The sequence below is a fragment of the Crinia signifera genome, chromosome 11 (assembly GCF_055691185.1).
Source record: "Crinia signifera chromosome 11, ASM5569118v1, whole genome shotgun sequence".
Classification (NCBI taxonomy): domain Eukaryota; kingdom Metazoa; phylum Chordata; class Amphibia; order Anura; family Myobatrachidae; genus Crinia; species Crinia signifera.
Genome location: NC_139227.1, coordinates 7,376,874 through 7,403,864, shown reverse-complemented (window position 1 = coordinate 7,403,864; position 26,991 = coordinate 7,376,874). Strand labels below are relative to the sequence as shown.

The 26,991-nt window shown below is 46.0% G+C and overlaps 1 protein-coding gene across 1 annotated transcript in view; it reads right to left on the bottom strand.

Annotated features, from left to right (window-relative positions):
* Nucleotides 1-26,991, bottom strand: part of ZNF423 (zinc finger protein 423) — a 240,761-nt gene that overhangs the window by 158,527 nt on the left and 55,243 nt on the right. The window contains exon 3 of the mRNA XM_083165243.1: nt 15,367-15,555. Coding sequence (XP_083021369.1) covers nt 15,367-15,555 — 189 coding nt within the window. The remainder of the gene's footprint in view (nt 1-15,366; nt 15,556-26,991) is intronic.

The window sequence follows — 26,991 nt, the reverse complement described above, 5'->3', positions numbered from 1 at the left end:
TCAATCCATACTGCGGTCTCCAATACCTCACGTGGAATGGAGACAGGAAGGTGCATTGATTCCAGAGCATCAGAATACCGCAGCCTAATAATGGAACATTGAACTGGAATATTACCTTTGATTCCAAGCAGCTTTGAAGCGGTGTCTCTGAAACACTGGGTTCCCGGCTCTCTAATCTTACCAAACCAACACAGTGTTAATGTCATCGTTCTAATATAGGATTCGGGGCATATAGAACATCCTGATAATATGCCTTTTATGTTCTGATTAAACCAAACAATCTTAATCCCCTAGTGGGAAAGCCATAAATAGATAAATAACAGGCTGTCCGTAAATATATATATATAAATACATTTGTCAGTCTTCATAGGTTCTACAACAAACATTTTAGGAGGCAGCTCTGAAATATAGTAGATTTTGTCCTTTGGCAAATTCTTCTCTTTCAATCTTGCATGAAGGAAAGAGAGAAAGAGAAAAATGTCCCCGCAGAGTTTTCCTCCTCTTCCTGGTGTGTATCTGGGACCCTGCCGTGCTCTGGGTAATTTCCAGTTCCTCAGAATTCAGGTATTAATAAAGAACCCATGGGGACAGCCAACAATATAACCCTACATTTTCAGGCATTATGAAAGGAAAGCCCCAGGGGACTGTGGCTCAAATTTCTGAAATGTAGGCATTGTAAAAGGCACCCCAGGGGATCGCTGCAATAGAAATCTGCTGAATTCAAAGCATTTTCGGAGTCCTGGTGGGAGTCATTACTCCCACTGGAAGCTTTTTACAAAACATGTGTTGCTGACATGTTGACAGATTGCTCAGTGAAGTGTTTAGGTGCATGCACAAGGCAGGGCCTATAGAGACGCCCTGCTCTCTGCCAGCCTGTCTCGAAACACGGGGACTGGTACCATCCATATTGCACAATAGGGAGTGGGGGAGAGCAGAGAGCGGAAAATTGGGGAGAGAGGATACAGAGGGGAGAAAAGCCACGGAGATGTGGAAAGGAGGGGGGGGGGGGCGTGAGTGAGGGATCGTGGGAGAAAGGCTGTGAGCTGGGGAAGCAGGTAGAAGTCAGAGACAGAAGATTGAGGAAGTCAATGGCGGGGGGGGGGGGGTTAGGGTAGCAGGGAGATTGAGGGGGGGGGGAGGAACACAGACAAGCAAGGTATTATACAGTGTTTATATGGGAGGTTTGGGGATTATGCAGATCAGGGGAAAATCAGGTAATAAGGAGGTGGTACAACCATTACCAAATAAATAATGGTGTTAGCTGTGCGGCTGTTATTTGTGCAGCATATAGACGTGACTCTATACTGGGAGCAGAATTGCTGCTTGGCTTCCCGCACACAGGCTGAGCCGCCCTGGAAGTGGGAGCAGCTGTGACTACACTTGTGTATGTGCCAAGGGCTTTAGTGAAGGAATCTGAAGGAGACTATCTGGCTGCTAAGATGTGTGGCGGATCAGTGGGGGCAAGGGGGGGGGGGTTATCTGTAACGGGAGAAAAAAAAAAACATACAAACCTCAGGGGTAACTTCTGTCTTAACCCTTTCAAATGTATTATTAAAAAGTACCATTTCCATAGCGCCAGCGCACTCTGTGCGCTGTACAATGCTGGAAAAACAAAATAAGACACAAATGGTTGTTACCGAAATGTATATATAGGTGCGTTACCGAAATGGTCTGGATTCGTGAAGTTTTGACAAGGTGCACACCAAAGCAGGCATGTCTAAACTATGGCCCTCCATCTGTTGTGAAACTACAAGTCCCATCATGCCTTGCCACAGTTTTGCTATTAGGGAATGCTAGAACTGTGGCAAGGCATGCTGGGATGTGTAGTTTCACAACAGCCGGAGGGCCACAGTTTGGAAATGTCTGCACTAAGTGTTTATCCTCCATTAGAGAAGCATGTCTGACGGTCTACTCTTGTACTGTAAACTTTAAAAAAGGATTCCATAGTGCCCCAGAAAACTATTCTAGAACATTGACAACCAGACTAGAAAGGGGAAACTATACGCTGTAGTGTACACAAAGAATATCACGGCACCCCTCACAATAAATGCAGTCGCAGGAAGTCATATCTGTGATATTCAACGTTTCGAGAACCTTTAATCCAATCTCGTCATCAGGATATCGCATGTGACTGCATTGATTGTGATATTATTTGCATTGTGCACCATCTATATATCTATATCCCTATCTTTATAAATATACACACACACACTTTCTGGATTAATGACGCAGGACAGCATTACGATGGATAAGGTACTGTTGGAGTGCACTACAGTGGATAGAGGAACAGCCACTGCACTGGGACAGAAGTACAGCTGCCCTTAGGATACTAAACGTGTATCAGAATTTTCGGGTTTATACACCCATGCTGCTCAGCGGTGAGCAATTTTAAACCATGAATTTAGAAATCCATCACAAATAAAGAATGAATTTAGTTGTACGTCTGGCTTCCAATATACGCATATTTACAGGCCAAAACCACTGCTTAGTCCATCTGGACCCTCGATCAGCAGGCCTGACAGCATTAAGCTCAGAAAAGTGATCTGTGGCTTTAATAAGGAGAAGGGGCACAGAGGAATTAGCTGCCTAGGTGACGGAGAGAAGGGGAGGGGGTAGGGGGGTGCTAGAGAAGGATGGAAATGTATTTGTGGCACAGAGAGCTCAGGGAGTCCAGACAGGAGCCCCCCTACCCCCCCTGGGACATCCAAACACCCAGGGCTTGGATGTTCTCATTTCCAGCAGAGCTAAATACTTAAAGCTGTGCATTCTGCTAGTGCCGACCACAGCCGGTCTCTCTCTCTCTCTCTCTCTCTGCAGACAAAGAAACCAATGCAAGGGTTGGGGGATATACTGCATTTATTTGGGGGCAAAGTAAACGAAAAAGGGTGGTTTCATCCAGAGAAAACAATCCCTGAACCGACTAGACATTTCCAGAACTTGTTTAGCAAACCTTAACGGTGCAAAACACAAGTGCAAAGTGTTATACAGCATCCTTCTAGGAGCACAGACGCCCTCTGTATGACGTACACAGAACACACAACGTGGGCTACATAGGCCCCAAGGTTATATAGTGTCTCATATAGAGGATAAGAAGCCTTACAGACAGGTAGCGCTTATCGGAGGCGACATTCTAGGATTTTATATTCTCAAGCCCAGATCTTCCAAGAGAAACGACTTTCCTAAGCTTCAGCCACAAATTACACTTCTTTACGGCAATTATTTGTTCCCTGTAAAAGTAATAGAAGTATTGTTGTTTTTCTAAAGGCCGGAGAGATTTCGGCGCCTGGTACACAGGAGCGCTGATAACAGGGCGACTTTCCAGGGCGAGATGTTCTATCAGGAGATGGTCGGCAGATATTGTGTTCTATTAGCTGCGGCGGGCTTTATCGTGTATCTACACCGGAGAGACTTGTTCTATGCAGAAAATAAAAGATGCTTCTGCATGAAGTCACCAAGGGCAAAGATTCGGTGAGCGCAACACTTAACCCCGTGTGCAGCAGCAGCAGCAGACTACGTTGGCCACAGAAAGGCAAAGAGAACAAAGCAACATTCCATACAAAAGGTTGGGGGGGGGGGGGGTTGGGGAGTGCTCGGTAATTGGGAAACATGGTGTCAGGGGGTCAGCCAATCAGACGTTTCACACAAACAAGCATTTTAAGGGGAAATGTTCTTACAGGGTAGTAAAAGGGTCCATAAATGGGTATATAAATGGGCAGCCATTCACCATGTCCCTGGTGCCCACATTTTTATCAGTGGACCTCAGTGTACTGTCCAGTGGACCTCAATTTGCACACCAATATTCCACGAGAGAGTGAGCGAGAGAGCGTCAACGCATGGTCAATAGGTTTTACAATAAAACGTGCAAGATAATGATGCTTGGAGAGAACAAGGTACTGTAGCCCTAGGAATATCAATCCTCACTTAAGTGCCCAGAACATTTATGTTATACACCTCCTTCACCTCAGACCATTATGAAAGGGTATATGAGTATCACATGTTCAAAAACTAACAACCAAATTGGTCCTGGATCCCTTGCTGGGGCCGAGGGATTTCCTTTCCCTGCTGTTTTAGTATCCCATCCAGCTGCAGTTTAACAAAAACAGGGATCCCAGTGTACAATTCAGAATGCAAGATGGAAAAAAGTAATAATCCGTTCAGTCACTGGCTGGGGTTATATGAGAACATCTCTTTAGGTCTGCATAAACTATTATTGCATACCTCCGTAGAATAAAGGAACCCGAGTCACTAGGAGAAGGAACCAGAGTCACTAGGAGAAGGAACCAGAGTCACCAGGGGAAGGAACCAGAGTCACCAGGAGACGGAACCAGAGTCACCAGGAGACGGAACCAGAGTCACCAGGAGACGGAACCAGAGTCACCAGGAGACTGAACCCGAGTCACTAGGAGAAGGAACCCGAGTCACTAGGAGAAGGAACCCGAGTCACTAGGAGAAGGAACTCGAGTCACTAGGAGAAGGAACCCGAGTCACTAGGAGAAGGAACCCGAGTCACTAGGAGACGGAACCCGAGTCACTAGGAGAAGGAACCCGAGTCACTAGGAGAAGGAACCCGAGTCACTAGGAGAAGGAACCCGAGTCACTAGGAGAAGGAACCCGAGTCACTAGGAGAAGGAACCCGAGTCACTAGGAGAAGGAACCCGAGTCACTTTCAGACTTGTAATAAGCAAATTATTATCCTTAATGCAAGGCTGCAATGATGGCACCTGACACTTTTATACGAGTAAAAAGGGCGCTACAACCATCATTTTTTATATTATCCACTGAAAATGCATATTTAAATGTACACACACAGGGGCTGATTTTGGTTCACTAGCAAAAGCAAATTCTCTCTGTAATGGGCAAAACCATGTGCACTGCAGGTGGGGCAGATGTAACATGTGCAGAGAGTTACATTTGGGCGAGTTATTTTGTTTCCGTGCAGGGTAAATACTGGTTGCTTTATTTTTACACTGCAATTTAGATTTCAGGGGCAGATTTATTAAGCTCGGTGAAGTAATAATGTGGCTGGTTCTTTATCACCGGCCAATCAGCTCCTACCTGTGAAGTTACAGGCTTGGTTTGAAAAAATGACAGGTAGGAGCTGATTGGCCGGTGATAAAGATCAGACACTATATCACTTCACCGAGATTAATAAAATCTGCCTCTCAGTTTGAAAACACCCCACCCAAATCTAATTCTCTCTGCACATGTTACATCTGCCCCCCTGCAGTGCACATGGTTTTGTCCATTAAAGAGAGAATTTGCTCTTGCGAGTGAACCAGCATTAGGCCCGCTATGACATTGCAGCTTAATATTTATTTTTAAATACACCTCTGAATTTAGATGGGATAGACCCAGGTTGGAGGTTCTATCCTGTCCTAAACCCAGAGGGATCCGTCTTACAGAGAGAGTTAGGAGGCGTGTGCTTAGAGGGTGCCATGCGCTCATTGCATCAATGGGGTGTTTACAACCATACCATTCACACTATAGGGGGGGAGGCAGCGTCCACTCCAAGTGCTGCCTCCTCACCCGCCCCCAATGATGCACCACCACTCCGCCCCCTTTCTGACGTCCGCGACCCAACTTATTGCCGGGTCGCTCCTGGGGCGGAGCGGTGTCCAAATCCCAGGTACGACTCGGCATTTGCGATCTGAAAGGGGCATTATTAATCTGTTAAAAAAACACTAAAATCAGAGTGGGTGTCATGGGAAACATTTCCACTTCTAAAAACCTGCACTTTCGCAGATATATGCCCAATGGTTCAAGCCTCTGTGCATAAAATGTAGTTTTATTTCAAAACTCGTGTTCAATGTTCTCAGGCTTACCGGAGCAGCCTGCAAAACGGCAGCCTCTGTAGGCGTATGCTAAGAATTGGAGGGAATTCTGGGAATATAGCAAAGCAAGAGGAACTTCAGGAGCCCCCACAAATACTCCACAATTCAAGCCATATTCCTTGCACTTAATACAGTCCACTTATTACACAGGACAATGATGATAATAAACCTCTAAAAAAGTAATCCATAATCTAGTGTTCATTCTAGCACCCGCTATCTTTGATAACCCATGCAGTTCCTCTTCCCTGCCTGGGGTGTCGCTGTCTGCATTAGTGCTTCTAGCACAGTGTGGTCTGTATATCAGCACTGATATGCAAACAAGACCTGTGCTAGAAACACTACAGCAGGCAGCGACACCCCAGGCAGGGAAGAGGAACTGCATGCATTTTCAAAGATAGCGGGTGCTGGAATGAACACTATAATCTAATTTGGATTTATGCTATTATTTCATTGCTAATTGCTTTGGTATCTTAACCAATCAGCTGCTTTCAAGAGAAAGTCACTCTACAATATCACCAACATTACAGCAAGTCAGCTGACAGGGCTTCACGTCCCATAATCCACTGCTCTGGCTCATAATAAAGCAGGGGGCAAATGAGCCCGCAGCAAGCTCAAATAACAATATGTGAAATGCTAGGACAAGTCAACACCCTTTGCTGTATACATGATTTTCCAATCTGCTAACCAATTACCTCATCATGCGGTCAGCAGCACAAGAGGACTTTCAGATCATCCACAGAAGCATTTTCTCATACTGCATTCTGAACTGAAACGCAACTGGAGGAACCCTCCGGGGAAATAGCAATGGTATACAGATCCATAGCCCTAGCTAAGCCGGCTATGCTGTACACACGAACCGCAACGGAATATACGTACATGGAGGAGATGCAGAGAAAGTGATGTTTGGTCACAATGCAGCAGACCTCAGGAACCTGCACTAATCTACATTGGCAGCTGCTGGCTAGAAAGTCGGATTACCCTTTGTCACAAGATAGCATTTACCAAAATGGTCAATGCAGAGGACACTGCACCCAACACGCCCCTTATTCATAAGTCTCCAGCAATATCTGTCATCTACATAATAGTAGCATAAGAGCGATTTTTATGAACGGATTATTTCCATGATAGCTGAATTAAATTGGCATTATCAGTGGTTTCATTGTTATGTGCAAAAATATCCACCAGCCAATCTACAGACTGGCGAAGTCTGAGATTTCCTCGCTAGAACCTTGAATAAATCAATCTACCATCAAGTACAATGTCTCATATTCTTAAAAAAAAAAAGAAGAAGATCAACCTCTAAAAAAAAGGTAAACCATAATCGGTATAATTTGGCTTTTATACCAATTGTGGGGGGATTAATAGCAGAACGTACTTAGCGCTGCATCTGTGATGCAATAAATCCACCACTTACAGCATCAGGTACGATGCAAATAGGATGCAATCATTCAGGAAATAGTACTAATGAGTAACCATGGCGGAGTAGCACCCAGTCTCTCTTGCCATAGGGCGCAACACTTGGCGAAGGACATCCTGATGGAGTAAAATGAAGCGAAGAAAAAGTATAGGCGCAGTTAAAGTTATAATATGTCCTGCAACACTACAACCGCCTACATCTGTAGCCTCAGCAGACGGAATCTCGTCCGACTTTATGATCTTATCCGCACAACTGCCATTTGTTAGACATGTTGTTATTGAAAGTATTAATACAGTTCTACCACGAGCGGGGTCACGGAAAGAGAAGCCCAATTATTACGGCCAGCAGAGACTGGTAACTCACCCTATTATCACCCCCAGGCACTCCGCTCCACAGACGTGTTATTGCTTCTTGTGTCATAGACTCTGGCGCGGTTAAGAGCCATGATTATTACGCCAGTCCTACCTCCGCTATCAGATGCTCCGAGGGGGGCCTGCCTACTTTATGTCTCTGACAAGAGTATATTACTTTGCCACCTGCAGTGGGAGGTGTATCAGTAGTGACCCAAAGAGCCAACATTTCCCAAAATCCAGGCTCCCCAAAAAGTATCAATTGTGCAGGATGGGTAGAAAAACATGAACAGGGGGGGATGCGTGGGGAGCATGAGAATTACAGCGACAAGGTCACTGGAACATCAGCAGTGAGTAATAACTACAAGTGCAATTTAAAGAATATTGGTAAACAGGGTAAGACTGAGGTAACAGGTTAACCCTCGCCGTGCAGATATATACAGTAAAAATGCAGTGCACAAAAAGCATACTAGCAATATTGGTTACATACAGTCAGGGCCGTCTTAACATTAGGAAGGGCCCCTGGGCAACCTAGTTCACTGGACCCCCCCCCCAAATTAGTTTGCCCAGGAGCCCACAGTCACCTCCCCAACCCTCACCTCTCTGGCTCCGTGCGGCAGCCAGTCAGCTTCCGGCGGCCGGGGATCCGATCATCTTCGCTGGGGGATCCGGGCAGCGGGATCAGGGCAGCGGCGGTAGCTAGGAGCCTGCCCTGAAGTGGCAAAGCGCTATTAACTGGGGGGGCGGGAAGCGCTGTTGCATTTGAAAAGACTGGCCAGACGCTGATTGTCTGAATTCAGCCAATCAGCGTTCGCCCAGTCTTTTCAAATGCAGCAGCGCTTCCCGCCCCACCGGCAAATAGCGCTAATGGGAAAGATGGTGGCCGGGTGGCGGGGATCCGACCATCCTCGCTGGGGAAGGGGATCAGGGCGGCGGTGGCGGTAGCTAGGAGCCCGAAGCGGCGAAGCACTATTTGTCGGCGGGGGCGGGAAGCGCTGTTGAATTTGAAAAGCCAATCAGCATTCAGCCAGTCATTTTAAATGCAGCAGCGCTTCTCGCCCCCCTGCCGGCAAATAGCGCTTCGCCGCTTCGGGCTCCTAGCTACCGCCACCGATGCCCTGATCCCCCTGCCGGATCACCCAGTGAGGGTGATCAGAACCCCGGCACATGGACCCCCGAAATTAAATTCACTGCTAGCTAGGAGGTGAAGCGCTATTTGCCGGCGGGGTGGGAAGCGCTGTTGCCTTTTCAAAGACTGGCCAGATGCTGATTTTCTGAATTCAGCCAATCAGCGTCCGGCCAGTCTATTCAAATGCAACAGCGCTTCCCGCCCCGCCGGCAAATAGAGCTTCGCCGAATCAGGCTTCTAGCTACCGCCACCGCCCTGATCCCCCTGCCCGGATCCCCCAGCGAGGGTGAGCGGATTCCCAGACCCCGGCCACCATCTTTCCCATTGGGCTGGGCCGGGGGCCCCTAGGTCCTAGGGCCCCCGGGCAACTGCCCATCGTGCCCAATGGGAAAGACGGCACTGCATAGTCAGTGTGCCGTAAAATAGTGTTCATTCTAGAACCCATCAATAATGCAGCCGCCTTCTTCTGATGCTTCTAGCACACTCTGGTCTGTATCTTTGGAAATTAGAACTGTTATAGTTACCTACCCTCCTTCATTCTGCAGGAGACTCCCTGACATAGCAGCAATCTCCCTCTCTCCCTCATTAGTCTAGCAATCTCCCTCATGTCACCTAGCCTACATTACACTGTTGCATCATAGTTACCTCCCCTCCTGCATTCTGCAGGAGACTCCCTGACATAGCAGCAATCTCCCTCTCTCCCTTATTAGTCCAGCAATCTCCCTCATGTCACCTAGCCCACATTACACTGTTACATCATAGTTACCTCCCCTCCTGCATTCTGCAGGAGACTCCCTGACATAGCAGCAATCTCCCTCTCTCCCTCATGTCACCTATCCCACATTACACTGTTACATCATAGTTACCTCCCCTCCTGCATTCTGCAGGAGACTCCCTGACATAGCAGCAATCTCCCTCTCTCCCTCATTAGTCTAGCAATCTCCCTCATGTCACCTATCCCACATTACACTGTTACATCATAGTTACCTCCCCTCCTGCATTCTGCAGGAGACTCCCTGACATAGCAGCAATCTCCCTCTCTCCCTCATTAGTCTAGCAATCTCCCTCATGTCACCTAGCCCACATTACACGGTTACATTTTTAGGGAAAAAGTAATGAGAGACAGATACATTTACATTGAATCATCAGCACCTTTTCCAACACTTTACCAAGTACAGTATCTCTTACTAACTGCTTTGGGGCTCATCTACATTTGGATAGAAGTCATTATAAAAGATTCCTCTCAGATGTAGCAGTACACACCCACGCTTCTAGGTGCCACGTTCACAATCTCTTTTCACAATCTCTCCATATATGGAACTAGACACACTCATTGGGTGGAGTATGACACGCCCCCACAATGGGGCGCTTTGAAAAATTCTACTACTAACTATAATCTCCCTGAAACTAGTTTTCAAAAGTAGGCAAGTATGAGAACTGTATTGGTTGTGACTGAGGCACGGTGCTGGAATGAACACGAATATCCTCTTTGTAACTCAAATAAAAAGGCAGACAAGTGCATTAAGCAAGTCGATAAAATTAAGGAAAACGACCCATCTTTTTACAGTCTGCTCTTCATTATGTGGTCTTAAACGTCTCCCATTTATTATACAAGGAATTAATTCTTGTATTCAGGTTTCTACAACTGCAGCAAACGTTAAGGCAGCCACGCCCCATAAATATGTCGGCAACAGAGCATATGCAGCACATTATCGGGATATTTTTTCCAGAGGGGGGGGGGGGGGGGAGGCGATAATTCTGTAGCGACCCAATGCATGGACAGTTATCACAAAGCTCTATCCCTGCATGAGATAATTAATACATCCGTGCGATGTGGTCAAATATCGCATTCCAAATCTGCCCGATATTATCACATCACATTTCAGGATGTGGAAATTGATAAATCAGCCAAAAAGCTGGATTCACACTATAAGATTATCTGATTAATCTTTCTGATTGGAATAAAAGTCTGGTAATCTATGGGGGCAAAGGACAATTGACCATTTTAATTAAAATAAACCAATTAATCTGAAACACACTTTTGGTCAGTTTTCCAGCTTTTGGAAGCAAATGGGTGATTGTCATTTGCTCCCAGACATTACCAGATTTTTGTCCCAACAAGCTTCGGGAGCAGACCCGTAGAATTGTATTGACATCCCGAGTCCGGCACATGCGCAGTATCGTCCGCGTTACTGCGCATGCACAGAACCCGTTTTGTAGGGGCTGCCACACAGCTGCGCATAGAGAAGCATCCCGGAGGGAGGGAACACCTCACAATGGCACTGCCTTGAGTGACTGGCAGGTCAGACTTCCAATAGGAAGTCATTGCCAGTCACAGTGAAGACCGTGGGCAAAGGACAGCTCTTGCGTTAAGAGCTGTCCTTTGTGGTGGGAGACAGCGGGTCCCCCCTCCCTCCCTTACCTGGCACTGTACTGCTGCTGCGGCGGGGGGGGGGCTGGCTCTCCTCCTCCCTGCACCCGGAAGAGGATGTACAGTGCAGGGAGGAGGAGGTCACAGGTCCGGGAAGCACAGCTCTGTGCTGCCCGGACACAGGAGGGGTCGTGTTAGAAGCCCATAGGCTTCTATGTGGCATTGCCAGGTTTTTCTGGCGATACCCCCCGTTGCGACAACCCGGTGGGGGATGCTTAGAGCATCCCAAAATGCGGTAAAAACCAGATAACAGGGTTTTTACCGCATTTTTAGTTTAGAGAACCTCCCCCTGTATCTGGCTTCACACAGTGGTGGATTTTACCTGGGGGGGGCTGCAGCCCATAGGTGAAAACTATGGCAACATCTATTATACAGCCCACTGGCAACATCTATTATATAGCCCACTGCTAAATGTATTTGTTGAATACATAATTACCCTATGTAGCTCACCCTTCAGCAAACAAAGCATCAATGCAGTATCAGTATCAGTTGCTACATTTATTTGCTGTGGAAGATCAGAGACGGAAGAACCCTGAGACAAGTAACACAATGCAATATCTGTGCATCTAACAGACAGAAGGAAGTGGCTATATTTGTGGTCCTACAGAGGACGCGATAACAGCCTCGCAAAGCCTGAGTACAGCAGGATTTACCTTCGCTTAGTATCCCGTTGGAAGCCATTAGCTCTTTTTTATTTCAATGCTGTTTTTTAGGATTATCAGCACAATTATTCTCCTCTATTGATCGGGAGGTCGTTTTGGGCCAGTACATAAATGGCGGAAAAGGCTCCTCTGTTTAAAGGTGTGCGCGGGAGCTCGCCCTCCAGGGTCATTTTACTTGGTAAGCCTCAGCTGAAGCAAATGAACTATATTCTGGCAGGCCGCACTAAGGAAAAGTAATAAAATCACGGCAAATAGCAGCGGTGGCGGTAGTAACAATGCATCATAATAAGGGGATATTCAACTTTCCGCCAACATAAAGGTGTGAATCTGATTAACTTTTTGAAAGCTCAACTATTTCACTGCTGCCCGTACTATGTGTGGTAGCTTTATACCTGTATGTGTGTGTAAAGTAAAACATTTCTTATTTGTACGTGCACCCCATAGACCTGCAGGCAAGACATGCAAAGGTTCAAATCTACAACGCACCATGCAATGATACTGTGTATGGTCCGGCAGAATTAAAATCACCCCTGGGCGACAGACCTTATTTTAAGAAATGACATTCGACATAAAAGATACAAACCATTAGTTTGCGGTATACAGTATCTGCATCACAAAGAAAAAAAAGCCACACCCTTAAGGCCCCCATACACTTAAAGGTTGTTGTTTTTTTGGTGTGGAAGTCGTCGCATAAGATTTTTCAGCCTGCAGGACCGCAAACAATGCATTATATGCAATCCCAGAAAGGGCTGCGAGATGCAATAATCCTATGGTGCAGCCCTTGTGATCTCCGGCACCCATTCGCACAGGGCCACGCCCATCGGAATCAAATGAAATTAAAAGGATCTAAATTGTACCAGTGTATGGCCAGCTGTAGAAACTAAAGACAAGAATGATCGAATGAAGCAAAATTTAATCAGGAGATCAGTCCTTACATGTCCTTGACCCTGGGGACTTGCAACTGGGTCTAAAGGTGGCCATACACCTACAGATCTGGCTGGTTGGAACAATGACAGTTTGTCAGTTTCCAGCATTTCCAAGCAAATGGTCAACTGTCATTTGCCCTCATCCATAACCAGGTTTTTTTTTCAACCAGCCAGATCAGAAGATAAATCTGTAGGTGTATGGGCACCTTTAGCCTCAGCTTGTGTGTGTGAAAGGTATGACCTCATGCCTTAAACAAAAAAATTCACTGGCAGAGCAGTAGTGCTTGGAGAGGACAACACTGCTAAAGGGAAGATTCAGGTACAGTGTGAAGGGTAACCACGCAGGAATAACCTGGGTCATCACCCATATGGAAGTAAAGTTGCAGCGTTAACACAATGGCTGAAACAACTTTGGGAAAAGATCAAACTTTTATTTTATTAAAATAATCTGACCCATTATCACACCCATTATTTTAGCATTACCTAAATCATGGGTCTTCAAACTGTGGCCCTCCAGATGTTGTGAAACTACAAATCCCAGCATGCCTTGCCACAGTTTTAACACTCCCTTATAGCAAAACTGTGGCAAGGCATGCTGGGATTTGTAGTTTCACAACATCTGGAGGGCCACAGTTTGAAGACCCATGCGCCTAAACGAAGGGCTTTTGGAGCAATTTTCATGACAAAAAACCTTATGAACACTGAGCAGCAATCTAGGTGCTGAGCATGACCTCCTTCGCCTTATGGATGCTATATATACACACACCAAACTAAGTCTGAAAGCACAAGATCTGGAGGTCAGAGGTTACGGAAATAGGCTTTAGGATGTCACATATTTTAGCCATGTTATACCTCAATCCGGTGTGACTGGACCATGAAGCGGCGAATCACAAACAAGTGTTTCTGAGCTCATCAAACGTCTGTCTGGACAGAAAGTTTAGAAAATGTAAGGAAAAAGCTACGATGGAAAGGTAAACTATGTGCCAGGCACAATACGTGGTAAAAAAATATTCCTATTCTAGAACCTTCTGCAGTCGGTATGTTATTCTATGATGCCAGGGCATCAACTTGTGTAAAAGCTTTCTCAGCATGAAAACAATGCTCCATAGAATGCATATGACACAGCCGGCTTTTAAGAGTTTTATAAGCGTTTCGTGCAAGTATTAATGTACCGGGAGCCCCTTACGCCACAATGCCAGCAACACTAGGACTTCTATATAAACGCTGGGGAAAGGCAGAACGGTTATAATCCTCTTTGGAAACCGAGGCTATAGCAGGAACCGGAATGGCGCAGACACCCGATTAAATCTGTCCATAGGAAATTAGGTTTTGAAAGGAAAAAACATGTATGCATGTAAGTGCGATAACTATGGACATTAATGACCAAGTAAATAAAAAAAAACCCAAAATGAAAGATTACATCCAGTACAACAGCAATCCTTTTTAAAGTGACAAGGAATCCATTTAATCTCCCATAGTAAACATCTTAAATCGGCAACAAGGCCGTTCAATATGCCATTTTTCTAGCCAATGATTAGCGGGGTACATGAGTAAAGTCACCCATCCAACTCATGGCTAGTATGTCAAACCGGCAGTCGACTAATTTGTTTTAGCGTGTATAGCCTCCACCGGTGTCAGTCAAGGATGAAGGCTATACACAAAATACTAGCCATGAGTTGGATGGGTGACAATACTCATGTACCCCGCTAATCATTGGCTAGAAAAATGGAATATTGAACGGCCTTGTCGCCTATTTGCAGAAGATGTTTACTATGGGAGATTAAATGGATTCCTTGTAACTTTAAAAAGGATCGCTGCCTTGTTTATATCTGGTTTGTCCTGGATATACAGTTTCTTATTGAGGACTTTGGACTCAACCTATTGCTTCTTAAGTGTGTGGACCCCACATACTAACTATCTATCCATCCATATATCTTACAGGACTTCAGTGTGCCAAGGGGGAGTAGGCGGTCCCGCCAGATGAACCCTCCTGTTAGTACGGGATAAGGCGTGTGTGTGTGTGGGGGGGGGGGGGGGATTGGTGAATGACAGTAAACCCCCCATTACAATATACCAAGTATGATATATCAATGATGAAGTTAATCAATGGAACACTAGAAGTAAATATATTAAACAGTAATAAAAAGTTACTGAGAATATATATATATATATATATATATATATATATACATATACATACACATACACACATACATATATACACACACACATATATATATATATATATATATATATATATATATATATATATATATATATATATATACACACACACACACACACACACACACACACACACACACACACACATATATACACACACACACACCATTTAATTTTCATAAGAACAGTAGAACTTTAGACTGACCTAAAGCTTTATGGGTTAATAGAAAATAAATTAAAAATAAAACGAGGAGCTGATGAAAGGTAGCAATGGATTTTCTGCAACTCCTGGGCCTAAGGTATAGCAATAAAAATGACATTATCTGTAAAAAATGACATGATTAATTCGTTATTCTCGCTTCAGACCCCCTACTGCTGCATTGTCCAATTACTCAGCTAACCACCTGTCAGACCTGCAAACTTAGTTTGGGATTACCTCCGAGGCAGTGCTGGGTCCGGTGCTCCGTCAGCTCGGCCAAAGAATCGAAATCCTGCTGGCAGTTAACGCAGGTGTAAATTGACTCGTCCTCCAGCTCCTCTTCCTCAATCCTCTCTTCCTGGCTGGTCACGCTGTTACCATCTTCCAAACCTCGTCCCTCTCGCTCTGCCTCCCTTCCAGGACCCCCTGCAGACACAGGAAGAACATAGAGTAAGTGTTGTCTTTTAGAAAATACCATAATTACTTGTAGAATTTTTTTTTTTTTATCCATCTAACTTTAACAGAAAAGTCACTTAGTAGTCAGCCAGACATTATTAACCATTCAGATCACAGACTCGCTTCCAATGCACAGCCTTTATACAGGAAACTACCGAATGACATTTTTCCCTATAGATAAAAATGTAAATAAAAGTTAAATCCCAATATGAAATTCTCTATCTGTACAGGGTCCGGTCAGCCAGAATTCCGCGTTGTAGCCAGGAGTCTGGTTATTGCTGATGCAGGGGACAGAACTGATGACAGTAAAGGAAGTTCGCAATAATCAGAAAACGACTTGTATTTTTGTTTTATTTACCAAGAACCCAATTGATTAAGCTCAGAAGAGTAGGTGGTTTCCATTTAGAATATTATTAATGCCGGCACACTGAGCTGGTGGGAGTGAATGATTAGAACATAGGCCTAATAATAAAAGCTAGATGCGAACCCCAGTTTCAAATTTCTCAGAAGTTTTATATTAAAGCCCTGAGATGCTAACAACACTATATGGTGTATATGTTTTACATTTAGGTCAGCCAGTAATAAATGTAATGCATTATGGGGGGAAAAATTAACAAGCTGCTTATAGGCTAAATGGAGTTATTATAAGGAAATCTGCAACAGAGAAGGGCTTGGGGGTCATCATAGATAAAAATTTGGGTATTAGTGCAGTCTGCTCAAGTGCAGCAGCAAAAGCAAACCGGACACTGGCATGCATTAAAAAGGGGAATGGATTCAATGGATGCCAATGTGATAGTGCCTCTTTACAAGGCATTGGTGAGACCACACTTGGAATATTGTGTTCAGTTCTGGGCACCGCACCTTAAAAAGACATAAATGAATTGGAACAGGTACATAGAAGGGCGACTAAGCTAGTAAAAGACCTCGAATCACTAGAATACAAAGATAGGTTATACCGGGCTGAATATGTTCTCACTGGAGAAACGGAGGCTGAGAGGTGATATGATCAGTATGTTCAAATACAGGACTGGGAATCCTATGGAACTGGGAGATGATTGGTCACTAACAGGCCTATACTTAGGACACGTGGGCATCTACTGAGGCTCGAGGAAAAGAAATTCCATACTGAATTAAGAAGAGAATTCTTCACCATTAGAGCAGTGACATTCTGGAACTCATTGCCGGTGGGGTGATTCCAGTAACTACTGTTAATGAGTTTACATTAAAATTGGATACATTCTGGCCACTAGGGGAATCCTATAGATGTGACTTACTCAAGTCAGCAGTTACAAGTCAGATAGGTTGAACTCGATGGACTAACGACTTTTTTCAACCTTAATTACCATGTTACCCGCACTTGAGCCTGCATTGTACTCTATTGCATGCCATAAAAAAGGACAATAGTTTAAGCAAAAGGACTTGAAAAATAAATTGAAGTAGCATGACGAAACCTAAACCGATAGACACACTGCCAAATAATCAAAGCAATGTACACGCGCCATTCCTCTACGCAAATCGCCAATCCTCTCTGCTTGAGAGCAAAGACAAGAATGTTTATAACTAGGAGGATCCTACAAAGGGCCTGATTCATGTGTGCAAGTCAAGCAAAAAACCAAGCAACTGGGTAAACCATGATGCCTTCCAGCTAGGACACATATAGAACTTGTGCATAGAGATTAGATTTGGGTGTCTGAACTGGAACCTAAACTGCAGTGTAAAAAAAACAAAACGGTCTAACATTTGTGGAATACTTGCAAAAGCAGAGAGTATTTATCCTGCACAGAAAAATATAACCTACCCAAATCTAAATCTCTATGCACATTACAACCGCCGCCCCTCTGCAGTGCAACGTGGTTTAGTCAGTTGCTGGCTTTTTTGCATTACTTACAAAAATGAATCAGACTGGATTCGTGACCATTCTACAGGGGACAAATTAAGATTCCTATCCTCGTCCATAATTCTGACACGGGGGCCTTTTCAGTGTTTAGGGCCCATTGGCAAGAACTAATTAACCAACACACTGCAAGCTGCAGCAGTGGGTACTAAAATGACAGAGCTATTCGATATTGTTCCGGTCATTGATAACTCACTCGAAAACCAGAAGTCCCCACGGTACTTACACAGCAAATTCTGGATCTCCTTTCAACAGGTTGGAGCAGGCCCCAGGAACGAAAGCCATCTGAAGATGGCATCAGTTCCTGCAAGCAAACTCAAAGACTGTCGCAGAGAATGGGTGGCCATATCAGGCTCCTAATCATCAATGGTTCCATTTTGTAATACATGTGGAAACTAGTGGTTCCACATGTTTACCATGCCAATAAGTCATAATGAACAGGTCCCATTTGGTGAAACCATAAAAGGTAAAATGGCTCAAAATCAGGTCTTGGCAAGGTCCCAGTGTATAGGAGCAAAAAAGGGATTTTTGTAAGAACTTACCGTTCGAATCCCTTTCTCTGATATGGTCCTGGTGACACAGCTCAACACTGGGATGTAGGAGGGTCCGAAGGAGCCAGGCACCTATCCTAAAGCTTTAGAGGGTAGGCTCCTCCCCTACTGCATCCCTGGACTCTTCAGTTCAACTTTCAAAGCCACTGGAATACATTAACTCAGTACAAACACCTGCACATTATCTGCACATTTTATAACAGAAACTGTTAACTTTTAACCATTTTAACATGAACATCATGAAATTCTGGCATACTTACTGAGCGTAAGGGAGGGATCGCTGTGTCACCAGGACCATATCAGAGAAAGGGATTCGAACGGTAAGTTCTTACAAAAATCCCTTTTTCTCTTTCAATGGTCCTGGTGACACAGCTCAACACTGGGACGTTCCAGAGCCGGTCCTTTGGGAGGGTACGCTCAGGTCTGCAGCTCTCAGCACTGCTCGCCCGAATGATGCGTCCTCCGACGCGAACTCATGGAATCTATAGAATTTGGCAAATGTGTGAACAGATGACCAAGTGGCAGCTCTGCAAACCTGCTCTGCTGTGGCCCCATGTCGAACCGCCCAAGAGGTGGCAACTGACCTGGTGGTATGCGCATTTATTTTGGCCGGTACTGGTCTACCCACTTTGGTGTAAGCAAAGGCTATCATAGACCGCAACCACCTAGCAATAGTCTGCTTAGATGCAGGCCAACCAATTTTGTGTACGTCATACAATACCAACAATGTGTCAGTCTTCCTGACACTCTTCACTCTGTCCACATATATGCGTAAGGCACGCACAACATCCAAAGTTCTCAACTTGTCCCTTTTCTTAGAACCCTCTGGGGGTTGAAACACAGGTAGAACAATCTCCTGATTTAAATGGAAGGTAGATACCACCTTCGGTAAAAACTGAGGCACTGTTCTTAAAACAGCCCTGTCATCATGAAAAATTAAGAAGGGAGATTTACATGATAAAGCTCCCAACTCTGAAACTCTTTTAGCAGATGCTACTGCTAACAAAAACACTAGCTTCCACGTAAGAAACTTAAAGTCAGCCGACCTTAAAGGTTCAAAAGGTGCCTTTTGAAGGCATTCCAAAACCAGTGATAGATCCCAAGGTGCTACTGGTTGCTTGTATGGAGGCTTCAACCTGGATACTCCTTGTAAAAAAAGTTTGAATTTCCGGCAAAATGGCTATCTTTTTCTGGAAATAGATGGACAAGGCCGAGATCTGCACCTTCAGTGACTGAAGGCTTAGGCCCGATGAAAAACCATCTTGTAAGAATTCCATCATTCTTGATAGCTTAAAATGAGATGTATGAGCCTTTCTTCTCTCACACCATCGAATGTAAGTCTTCCAGACTCTATAATAATTTGCCGAAGATACAGCTTTTCTGGCCTTTATCATCGTCTGTACTACTGCGTCAGAAAACCCTTTTCTTTTTAAAATGATGGTTTCAATAGCCAGGCCGTCAAAATCAATCGATCTGAATCCAGGTGATTGAATGGGCCTTGTCTTAGAAGGTCTGGTCTCAGAGGTAGACGCCATGAGTCCACAGACAACCTCTGAAGCCTCGAGTACCAGGATCTCCTTGGCCAATCTGGGGCCACTAAGATCACTGGAACCTTCTGCCCTTGTATTTTCTTCAGAAGTCTCGGTAACATTGGTACAGGTGGGAATGCATAAAGGAGATCTCCCTGCCAGTGAATAGTCATGGCATCCACTGCCTCCGCTAGTGGATCCCTTGTTCTGGCATAGAACCTGGGCACTTGACGGTTGATCCTGGATGCCATCAGGTCCACATCCGGAGTTCCCCACCTCGAAGTGATTTGGTGAAACACCTGAGGGTGTAAGCTCCATTCCCCTTCCTTGAGCTCCTCCCTGCTCAGGAAGTCGGCTTCTATATTCTCTATCCCTGGGATGAATATAGCCGATACAGCTGGAACATTCTGTTCCGCCCATAGGAAGATTCTGGACACCTCCCACATGGCCAATCTGCTGCGTGTACCTCCCTGGTGATTCAGATACGCCACAGCTGTGGCATTGTCGGTCTGAATCCTCAAAGGGAGGTTCTGTAACCTGTCTCCCGCCAAGGAAATCACTTTCCAGACAGCTCTCAGCTCCAAGATGTTGATTGGTAACGCTGATTCCTCTGCCGTCCACAGGCCCTGAAGCCTGAGATCCAGGACTACTGCCCCCCAGCCCCTGAGACTGGCGTCGGTAGTTACTATCAACCAGTCCCAGGTCTGTAATGACCGACCCCACTGAAGGGAATCTATTTCTGTCCACCACTTCAAGGATTCTCGGGTGTCCGAAGACAGCACTATCATCTCGGATTTCATGGTCAAAGTGTTTCCTGACCAGGCTGACAAGATGTTCCATTGGAACCTCCGAGAGTGGAACCTGGCAAATTGAAGCGTCTCGAATGACGCCACCATCTTCCCCAGGAGCTTGAGGCACTTCCATACTGAAATGCTCTGAGCCCTGAGAATCTCCTGGACTAGGGTGACCAGATCCCTGGCCTTTACCTCCGTGAGGAATACCCGATGAAGATGGGTGTCTAGTATGACTCCCAGGAATTGGAGCCTTTGCGACGGTACCAACTGAGATTTTTGCAAATTTAAAATCCAGCCGTGAGCCTGCAAAAAACTGATGGCCTCTGCCAAGTGACTCTGCAGCATGACTGCTGACTCTGCTTTGAACAGGAGATCGTCCAAATAGGGTATGACTGTGATTCCCCTGAGCCTCAGCACCGCCGCCATTACTGACATTATCTTTGTGAATACCCTTGGCGCGGTTGCTAGCCCAAAGGGTAACGCCCGGAATTGTAAATGCAGGTCTCCTATGGCAAACCTCAATAAGGTCTGATGCTCCGGGTGTATAGGAACGTGCAAATATGCGTCCTGGACATCCATGGACGCCAAAAATTCTCCCTGGTCCAGACTCAGGAGTACTGACCGTAGGGACTCCATTTTGAAATGGTCTACCCATAAATGAACATTTAGGGATTTCAAATTTAGTATTGGTCTGAAAGACCCGTCTGATTTGGGCACCAGGAACAGCGTGGAGTAAAAGCCTTTCTTCCACTCTGCCCTGGGGACTGGTGTAACCACCCCTTTCTCCAAAAGGGAGTGAGCTGCTCTCACAAGAGCTGTACGAAGCCATGCCTCCTTTGGTAAAGATGTGGGGATGAACCTCTTCGGAGGCGGCCCTCTGTAAGGGATTTTGTAACCCTGTGTTATAATATCTAACACCCAGGCATCCTGGCCTAAAGCAGTCCAAGCGTCCCTGAAGAGTGTGAGACGCCCCCCCACTTTTGTCACTGTCGGGCGAAGCCCCTGACAGTCATGCAGAGGGTTTATCCTCTCCTTTTGTGGCTGGCTTCTTGTGAAAAGAGCCAAATTTTGACTTCTGTGTCTTGCCTCTAGAGGACTGAAACCTTCCCCTGAAAGACTGTCCTCGAAAGGACGCACCACCTCTAGGGGAGGGCCGAAAGGACGGCTTAAAAGCAGAAAATCTTGACATCTGCTTTGCTGAGGAGGCCGGCAGGAATGTACTTTTGCCGCCCGTGGCCTGTTTTATAATCTCCTCTAGCTCGGTACCAAAGAGTACCTTTCCTTTGAAGGCTAATGTTTCCAGAGCCTTCTTGGACTCATTGTCTGCTTCCCAGGCTTTAAGCCAAAGCACTCTCCTGGCATTAATGGAGACTGTGGACACTCTGGTAGCCATTTTAATAGCTTCCTCCTCTGCTTCCACTGCATATTCTGCTGCTGCCTTAATCTTTTCTGCAAGCAGTAATGCACCAGGGTCAGCCTGCAGCACGGTGCATAATTCACCAGCCCACTCTATCATGGCCTTAGAGACCCAGGCTGAAGCAATAAGGGGCCGTAAGGTAAACCCCACCCCTTCAAAGATAGCTTTGAGGTTTCCCTCCAGCTTTTTATCCACAGAATCTTTGAAAGCTGCACCGCCCTGTACTGGTAACACAGTAGCCTTGGACAAACGTGCCACTGAAGCATCCACCACTGGGACCTTTTCCCAGAGCTCCGCATGAGACTCTGGCATGGGGTACAGACTAAGGAATCGCTTAGGCATCTGAAGCCTCTTATCAGGAGTTTTCCAAGCTCCTTCTAATAATTCCTGTAACCCCTCATCTGAAGGAAAAGTAACAGCCTCCTTCCGCTGTCGCTTAAAAACACCCTTAACAGGAGTCTTATCCTCCACAGTCAGCTTTAAAGCCTGCTTCACAGCTACAATGAGATCCTCTATACCAGCAGCAGAGTTCTCTTCCAAATCATCACCCTGATCCCAGGGGATGTCAGTATACTCTCCTTCCTCTTCATCTACCACAGTAGTTAAAGCATAAGACCTTCTAGGGGTCCCTGCCCCATCATCCATTTTGTCCAGCATTTCACTGAACCTGTTAATCCCTTTTGCAGTATCCTGCATCACCTGAATCAGTGCAGGATCTGCCTGGGTAAGAGGCAAGGAGCCAGACGACTGCTGAGATGATGGCATAGGTCTCTGTGATTCTACCAGCCCATCACTCTGCCTGTCCAAAAGCTGCACCAAAGCGTTTACTGACCTGCCTAGGGCCCTGGCCCACGCAGGTTCCATATGCTCTGCCCTATGGGGATCGCTGCCCATGGGTCTCACATCAGCGCAAGTAATACATAAGCCCCCCTTGGCCATCTGCTCAGGGACAAACTTTTGTGTGCAAACATTGCACGCGCTCAGTGCATTAAGGGCTCCCTCCCCCAAAACCACAGCCTGATGCTCAGACATGATGCAAGTGATAATTGTATATCTATCAGTATACACAGTGCAAACAATTGTACAAGCGCTTATACAAAGTCAATGCACCCAGTCACTTAGCTGTCTGTAGGTTTCTCTGCGGGGAAGCGATGCCCAGGAAATCCAAGTCACTCTGCCAGGATCAATTCGCCAGCTCAGCTCCGCTGCAAGCGTTCTGAAAGGCGCCAAAGTCAGAGTGAAGGAAGAGACCAAAGTCCCTGCTGCTGCGGGGTCCGTGACCTTTTGGCGCCAACCACCCCCAGCTAGCCGCTCCTTAGGTAGGATTTCCTTGTTCCAGTGTCTCCCCCTCAAATGGGGACCACTTGGAACATGCCTGTCACAGCGCTGCTGTCCTCTCAGTCAGGAGCTCAGCGTGTAAGCTCCGCATAAAATGGCCGCCGCCATCACGGAGCGCCTGTCCCCCATGATCCCCACCTAACTGTGGAGCCGGTTTCAGGCAGCTCCGGAGCCCAGGCAGCCTCTTAATAGAGGCTATGAGCGCAGCACAGGGAGACCAGACAGCGTCTACCCTGTGCACAGATAGCTGACAGGACGCGCTTCTGTCAGCTCCTGCTGCGCTAGCAGTGTGAGGATTCACTATGAAAATCCTCACACTGTGCCTACCTAGCTAGGGTAATAGTTAATAAAATAATAAAAATCCCCTAACTACTCTAATTCTTCGGCTGCTCCTGCAGCCCTTTAGAATAGCACCCACTCCAGTGGGCACCTAACACGAACTGAAGAGTCCAGGGATGCAGTAGGGGAGGAGCCTACCCTCTAAAGCTTTAGGATAGGTGCCTGGCTCCTTCGGACCCTCCTACATCCCAGTGTTGAGCTGTGTCACCAGGACCATTGAAAGAGAAAGATTATTAACTTGGTCTCTCTACAGCATGAAGTAGACTAGTCTACATAAAAGGCTTCTTTATAGCCTTTTATGTATTATTATGTATTATAAGAATGTATTATTCTTTATAGCCTATAAATAAATGACCGACGAGTGCCAGATAGGCATCAGAGAAAGGATTTCCCAAGAATCTGCCATATAGATTTGGCCAGTGAGATGGTTCCTGATGGAAATGGTTCCTGAAATAGACTACATTTGGATGATCACAATTTCTATGCCTAGGTCAAACTCAGGAATGTGATTTTAAATTTGCCAAGAGGCCAATGGGTCAAAATATAAACGAATAGCAGGACTTCGATGCAGGGTTATTGTAGCTACGGTTTTGCTGCAAGTATCCACAAAATATTGCTCACTCTCCTGGAACCAGTATTATTCTCTGCAACAAACAGCAGCCATAATGATACGAAACTAAATGATTTGTTCAGCCTTACAGCTAATGCTGTTTGCCTCCTATGACTTACAACTTAATAAAATTGATCTCTCCACAGCAGCGGCCTTAAGAGCTAGGGCCATCCTAGAAACAAGAACATTTTCTGTGTTACCTTCTTGTGACCTCTCAAATTTCTGACCTCTAAGACCCACATGCTGACTGTCTGATGTGGGCAGCACTGTAAGAGATACCGAAGGGGCCAGTTTGGGCTGTAGATTCCTAGATGCAATATAACAGGAAGAGCAGTGACTGGTTCAGGCCTATACAAAGATTACAGTATCCGTAAACAACGGGGCAAAGTGCGACCAGGCTGCGGAGACGCACAAAAAAATAATTTGCTGGTTCTCCATTAGTCTGGGTTTATTTTTTTAACTCATCCATTTACAGATGTGACCTTGTCCTGTTTTGCTCCCAGCCCAACACACTCAATGCAGTAATGCAAGATGGTGCATGGTTAAGGGTGCCGGATGGGTGCCCGACAGTCATTAGCCCGACGACCGGGATCCCGACTGTTAAAACCTCGACACTCGCGGTTCAGATGGCCACCAGCTTTTCTCCCTCTTGGGGGTCCACAACCCCCATATAGGGAGAATAGAATAGGTGGTGAGAGTAGCCAGCCACTGTGCATGCAGCGTAGCGAGCCCACAAGGGTCTTCGTTGCGCTCCCCCCCCACTCCCACCCGCGCTCTGTCTGAATTCGGGCAGTCGGGATCCCAACGTTGGGCTAATGACTGTCAGGATCTTAACTGTCAGGCTCCTATACCACACCCGCTGTTAAGGCCATCACCTTGGTCTAAGGTTAGACCGCTAGAATATTTTCACAAGAGCAATACATGAATTCAGACACACTACAACGACCCCGTGTTAAACAGGGCTTTCGATTGTGAAAATGTGCACACACAAAACAAAAACTGCAATTTTAAGCTATGGCTGTTTGTAAAATGTCATTTTAAAAGATCATTGTGTTTAATAAATGCAACACAACAGGATTATTGATGAAATTTGCACGAATTACTCCTACATAGGCCAGATAAAAAATTTCCACTTAAAAAGGAAAAAATAAATAAATCATCTAAAACTAAACTAAAAGCTGGATCCTTCTCTTTGCTTCAGTCAAAAACCAGGAGGAACTTTGGCATTATTTTTAAAAGTAGAAGATGGTGGTAGGCCTAACAGAAAAATTACAATAATAGCACAGATAGGCAGTAATGAAAAGCCACTAGGACAACCCAATCAATAAGTGTGGTCTGTGAATAACTAGCTTGGTGATTGCATAAGCTCAGATACTATATGGTTTCTAACATAAAGTACTAAATTAAAAAAAATTCTGCTTTTGCTTTGTATGAAAGCTGGTAATACAGAATGTTGATGCTTTAGTTTTAGTATATAGGAATTGTACTATTCGTGGTTTCTTACACAGTGGTCAGTGTCCTACTTGGATTGGTGGAATCCTACACAGCGGTCAGTGTGCTGCTTGGATTGGTGGAGTCCTACACAGCGGTCGGTGTGCTGCTTGGATTGGTGGAGTCCTACACAGCGGTCGGTGTGCTGCTTGTATTGGTGGAGTGCTACACAGCGGTCGGTGTGCTGCTTGGATTGGTGGAGTCCTACACAGCGGTCGGTGTGCTGCTTGGATTGGTGGAGTCCTACATAGAGGTTGATATGCTGCTTTGATTGGTGGAGTCCTACACAGTGGTGGGTATGCTGCTGGGATTGGTGGAGTGCTACACAGCGGTGGGTATGCTGCTGGGATTGGTGGAGTGCTACACAGCGGTGGGTATGCTGCTTGGATTGGTGGAGTCCTACACAGCGGTGGATATGCTGCTTGGATTGGTGAAATCCTACATAGAGGTTGATATGCTGCTTGGATTGGTGGATGCCTACACAGCGGTCGGTGTCCTACTTGGATTGGTGGAATCCTACACAGCGGTCAGTGTGCTGCTTGGATTGGTGGAGTCCTACACAGCGGTCGGTGTGCTGCTTGGATTGGTGGAGTCCTACATAGAGGTTGATATGCTGCTTTGATTGGTGGAGTCCTACACAGCGGTGGGTATGCTGCTGGGATTGGTGGAGTGCTACACAGCGGTGGGTATGCTGCTGGGATTGGTGGAGTGCTACACAGTGGTGGATATGCTGCTTGGATTGGTGAAATCCTACATAGAGGTTGATATGCTGCTTGGATTGGTGGATGCCTACACAGCGGTCGGTGTCCTATTTGGATTGGTGGATGCCTACACAGCGGTCGGTGTGCTGCTTGGATTGGTGGAGTCCTACACAGCGGTCGGTGTGCTGCTTGGATTGGTGGAGTCCTACATAGAGGTTGATATGCTGCTTTGATTGGTGGAGTCCTACACAGCGGTGGGTATGCTGCTGGGATTGGTGGAGTGCTACACAGCGGTGGGTATGCTGCTGGGATTGGTGGAGTGCTACACAGTGGTAGGTATGCTGCTTGGATTGGTGGAGTCCTACACAGCGGTGGATATGCTGCTTTGATTAGTGGATGCCTACACAGCGGTGGGTATGCTGCTTGGATTGGTGAAATCCTACATAGAGGTTGATATGCTGCTTGGATTGGTGGAGTGCTACACAGCGGTGGGTATGCTGCTGGGATTGGTGGAGTGCTACACAGTGGTGGGTATGCTGCTTGGATTGGTGGAGTCCTACACAGCGGTGGATATGCTGCTTTGATTAGTGGATGCCTACACAGCGGTGGGTATGCTGCTTGGATTGGTGAAATCCTACATAGAGGTTGATATGCTGCTTGGATTGGTGGATGCCTACACAGCGGTCGGTGTCCTACTTAGATTGGTGGAATCCTACACAGCGGTCAGTGTGCTGCTTGGATT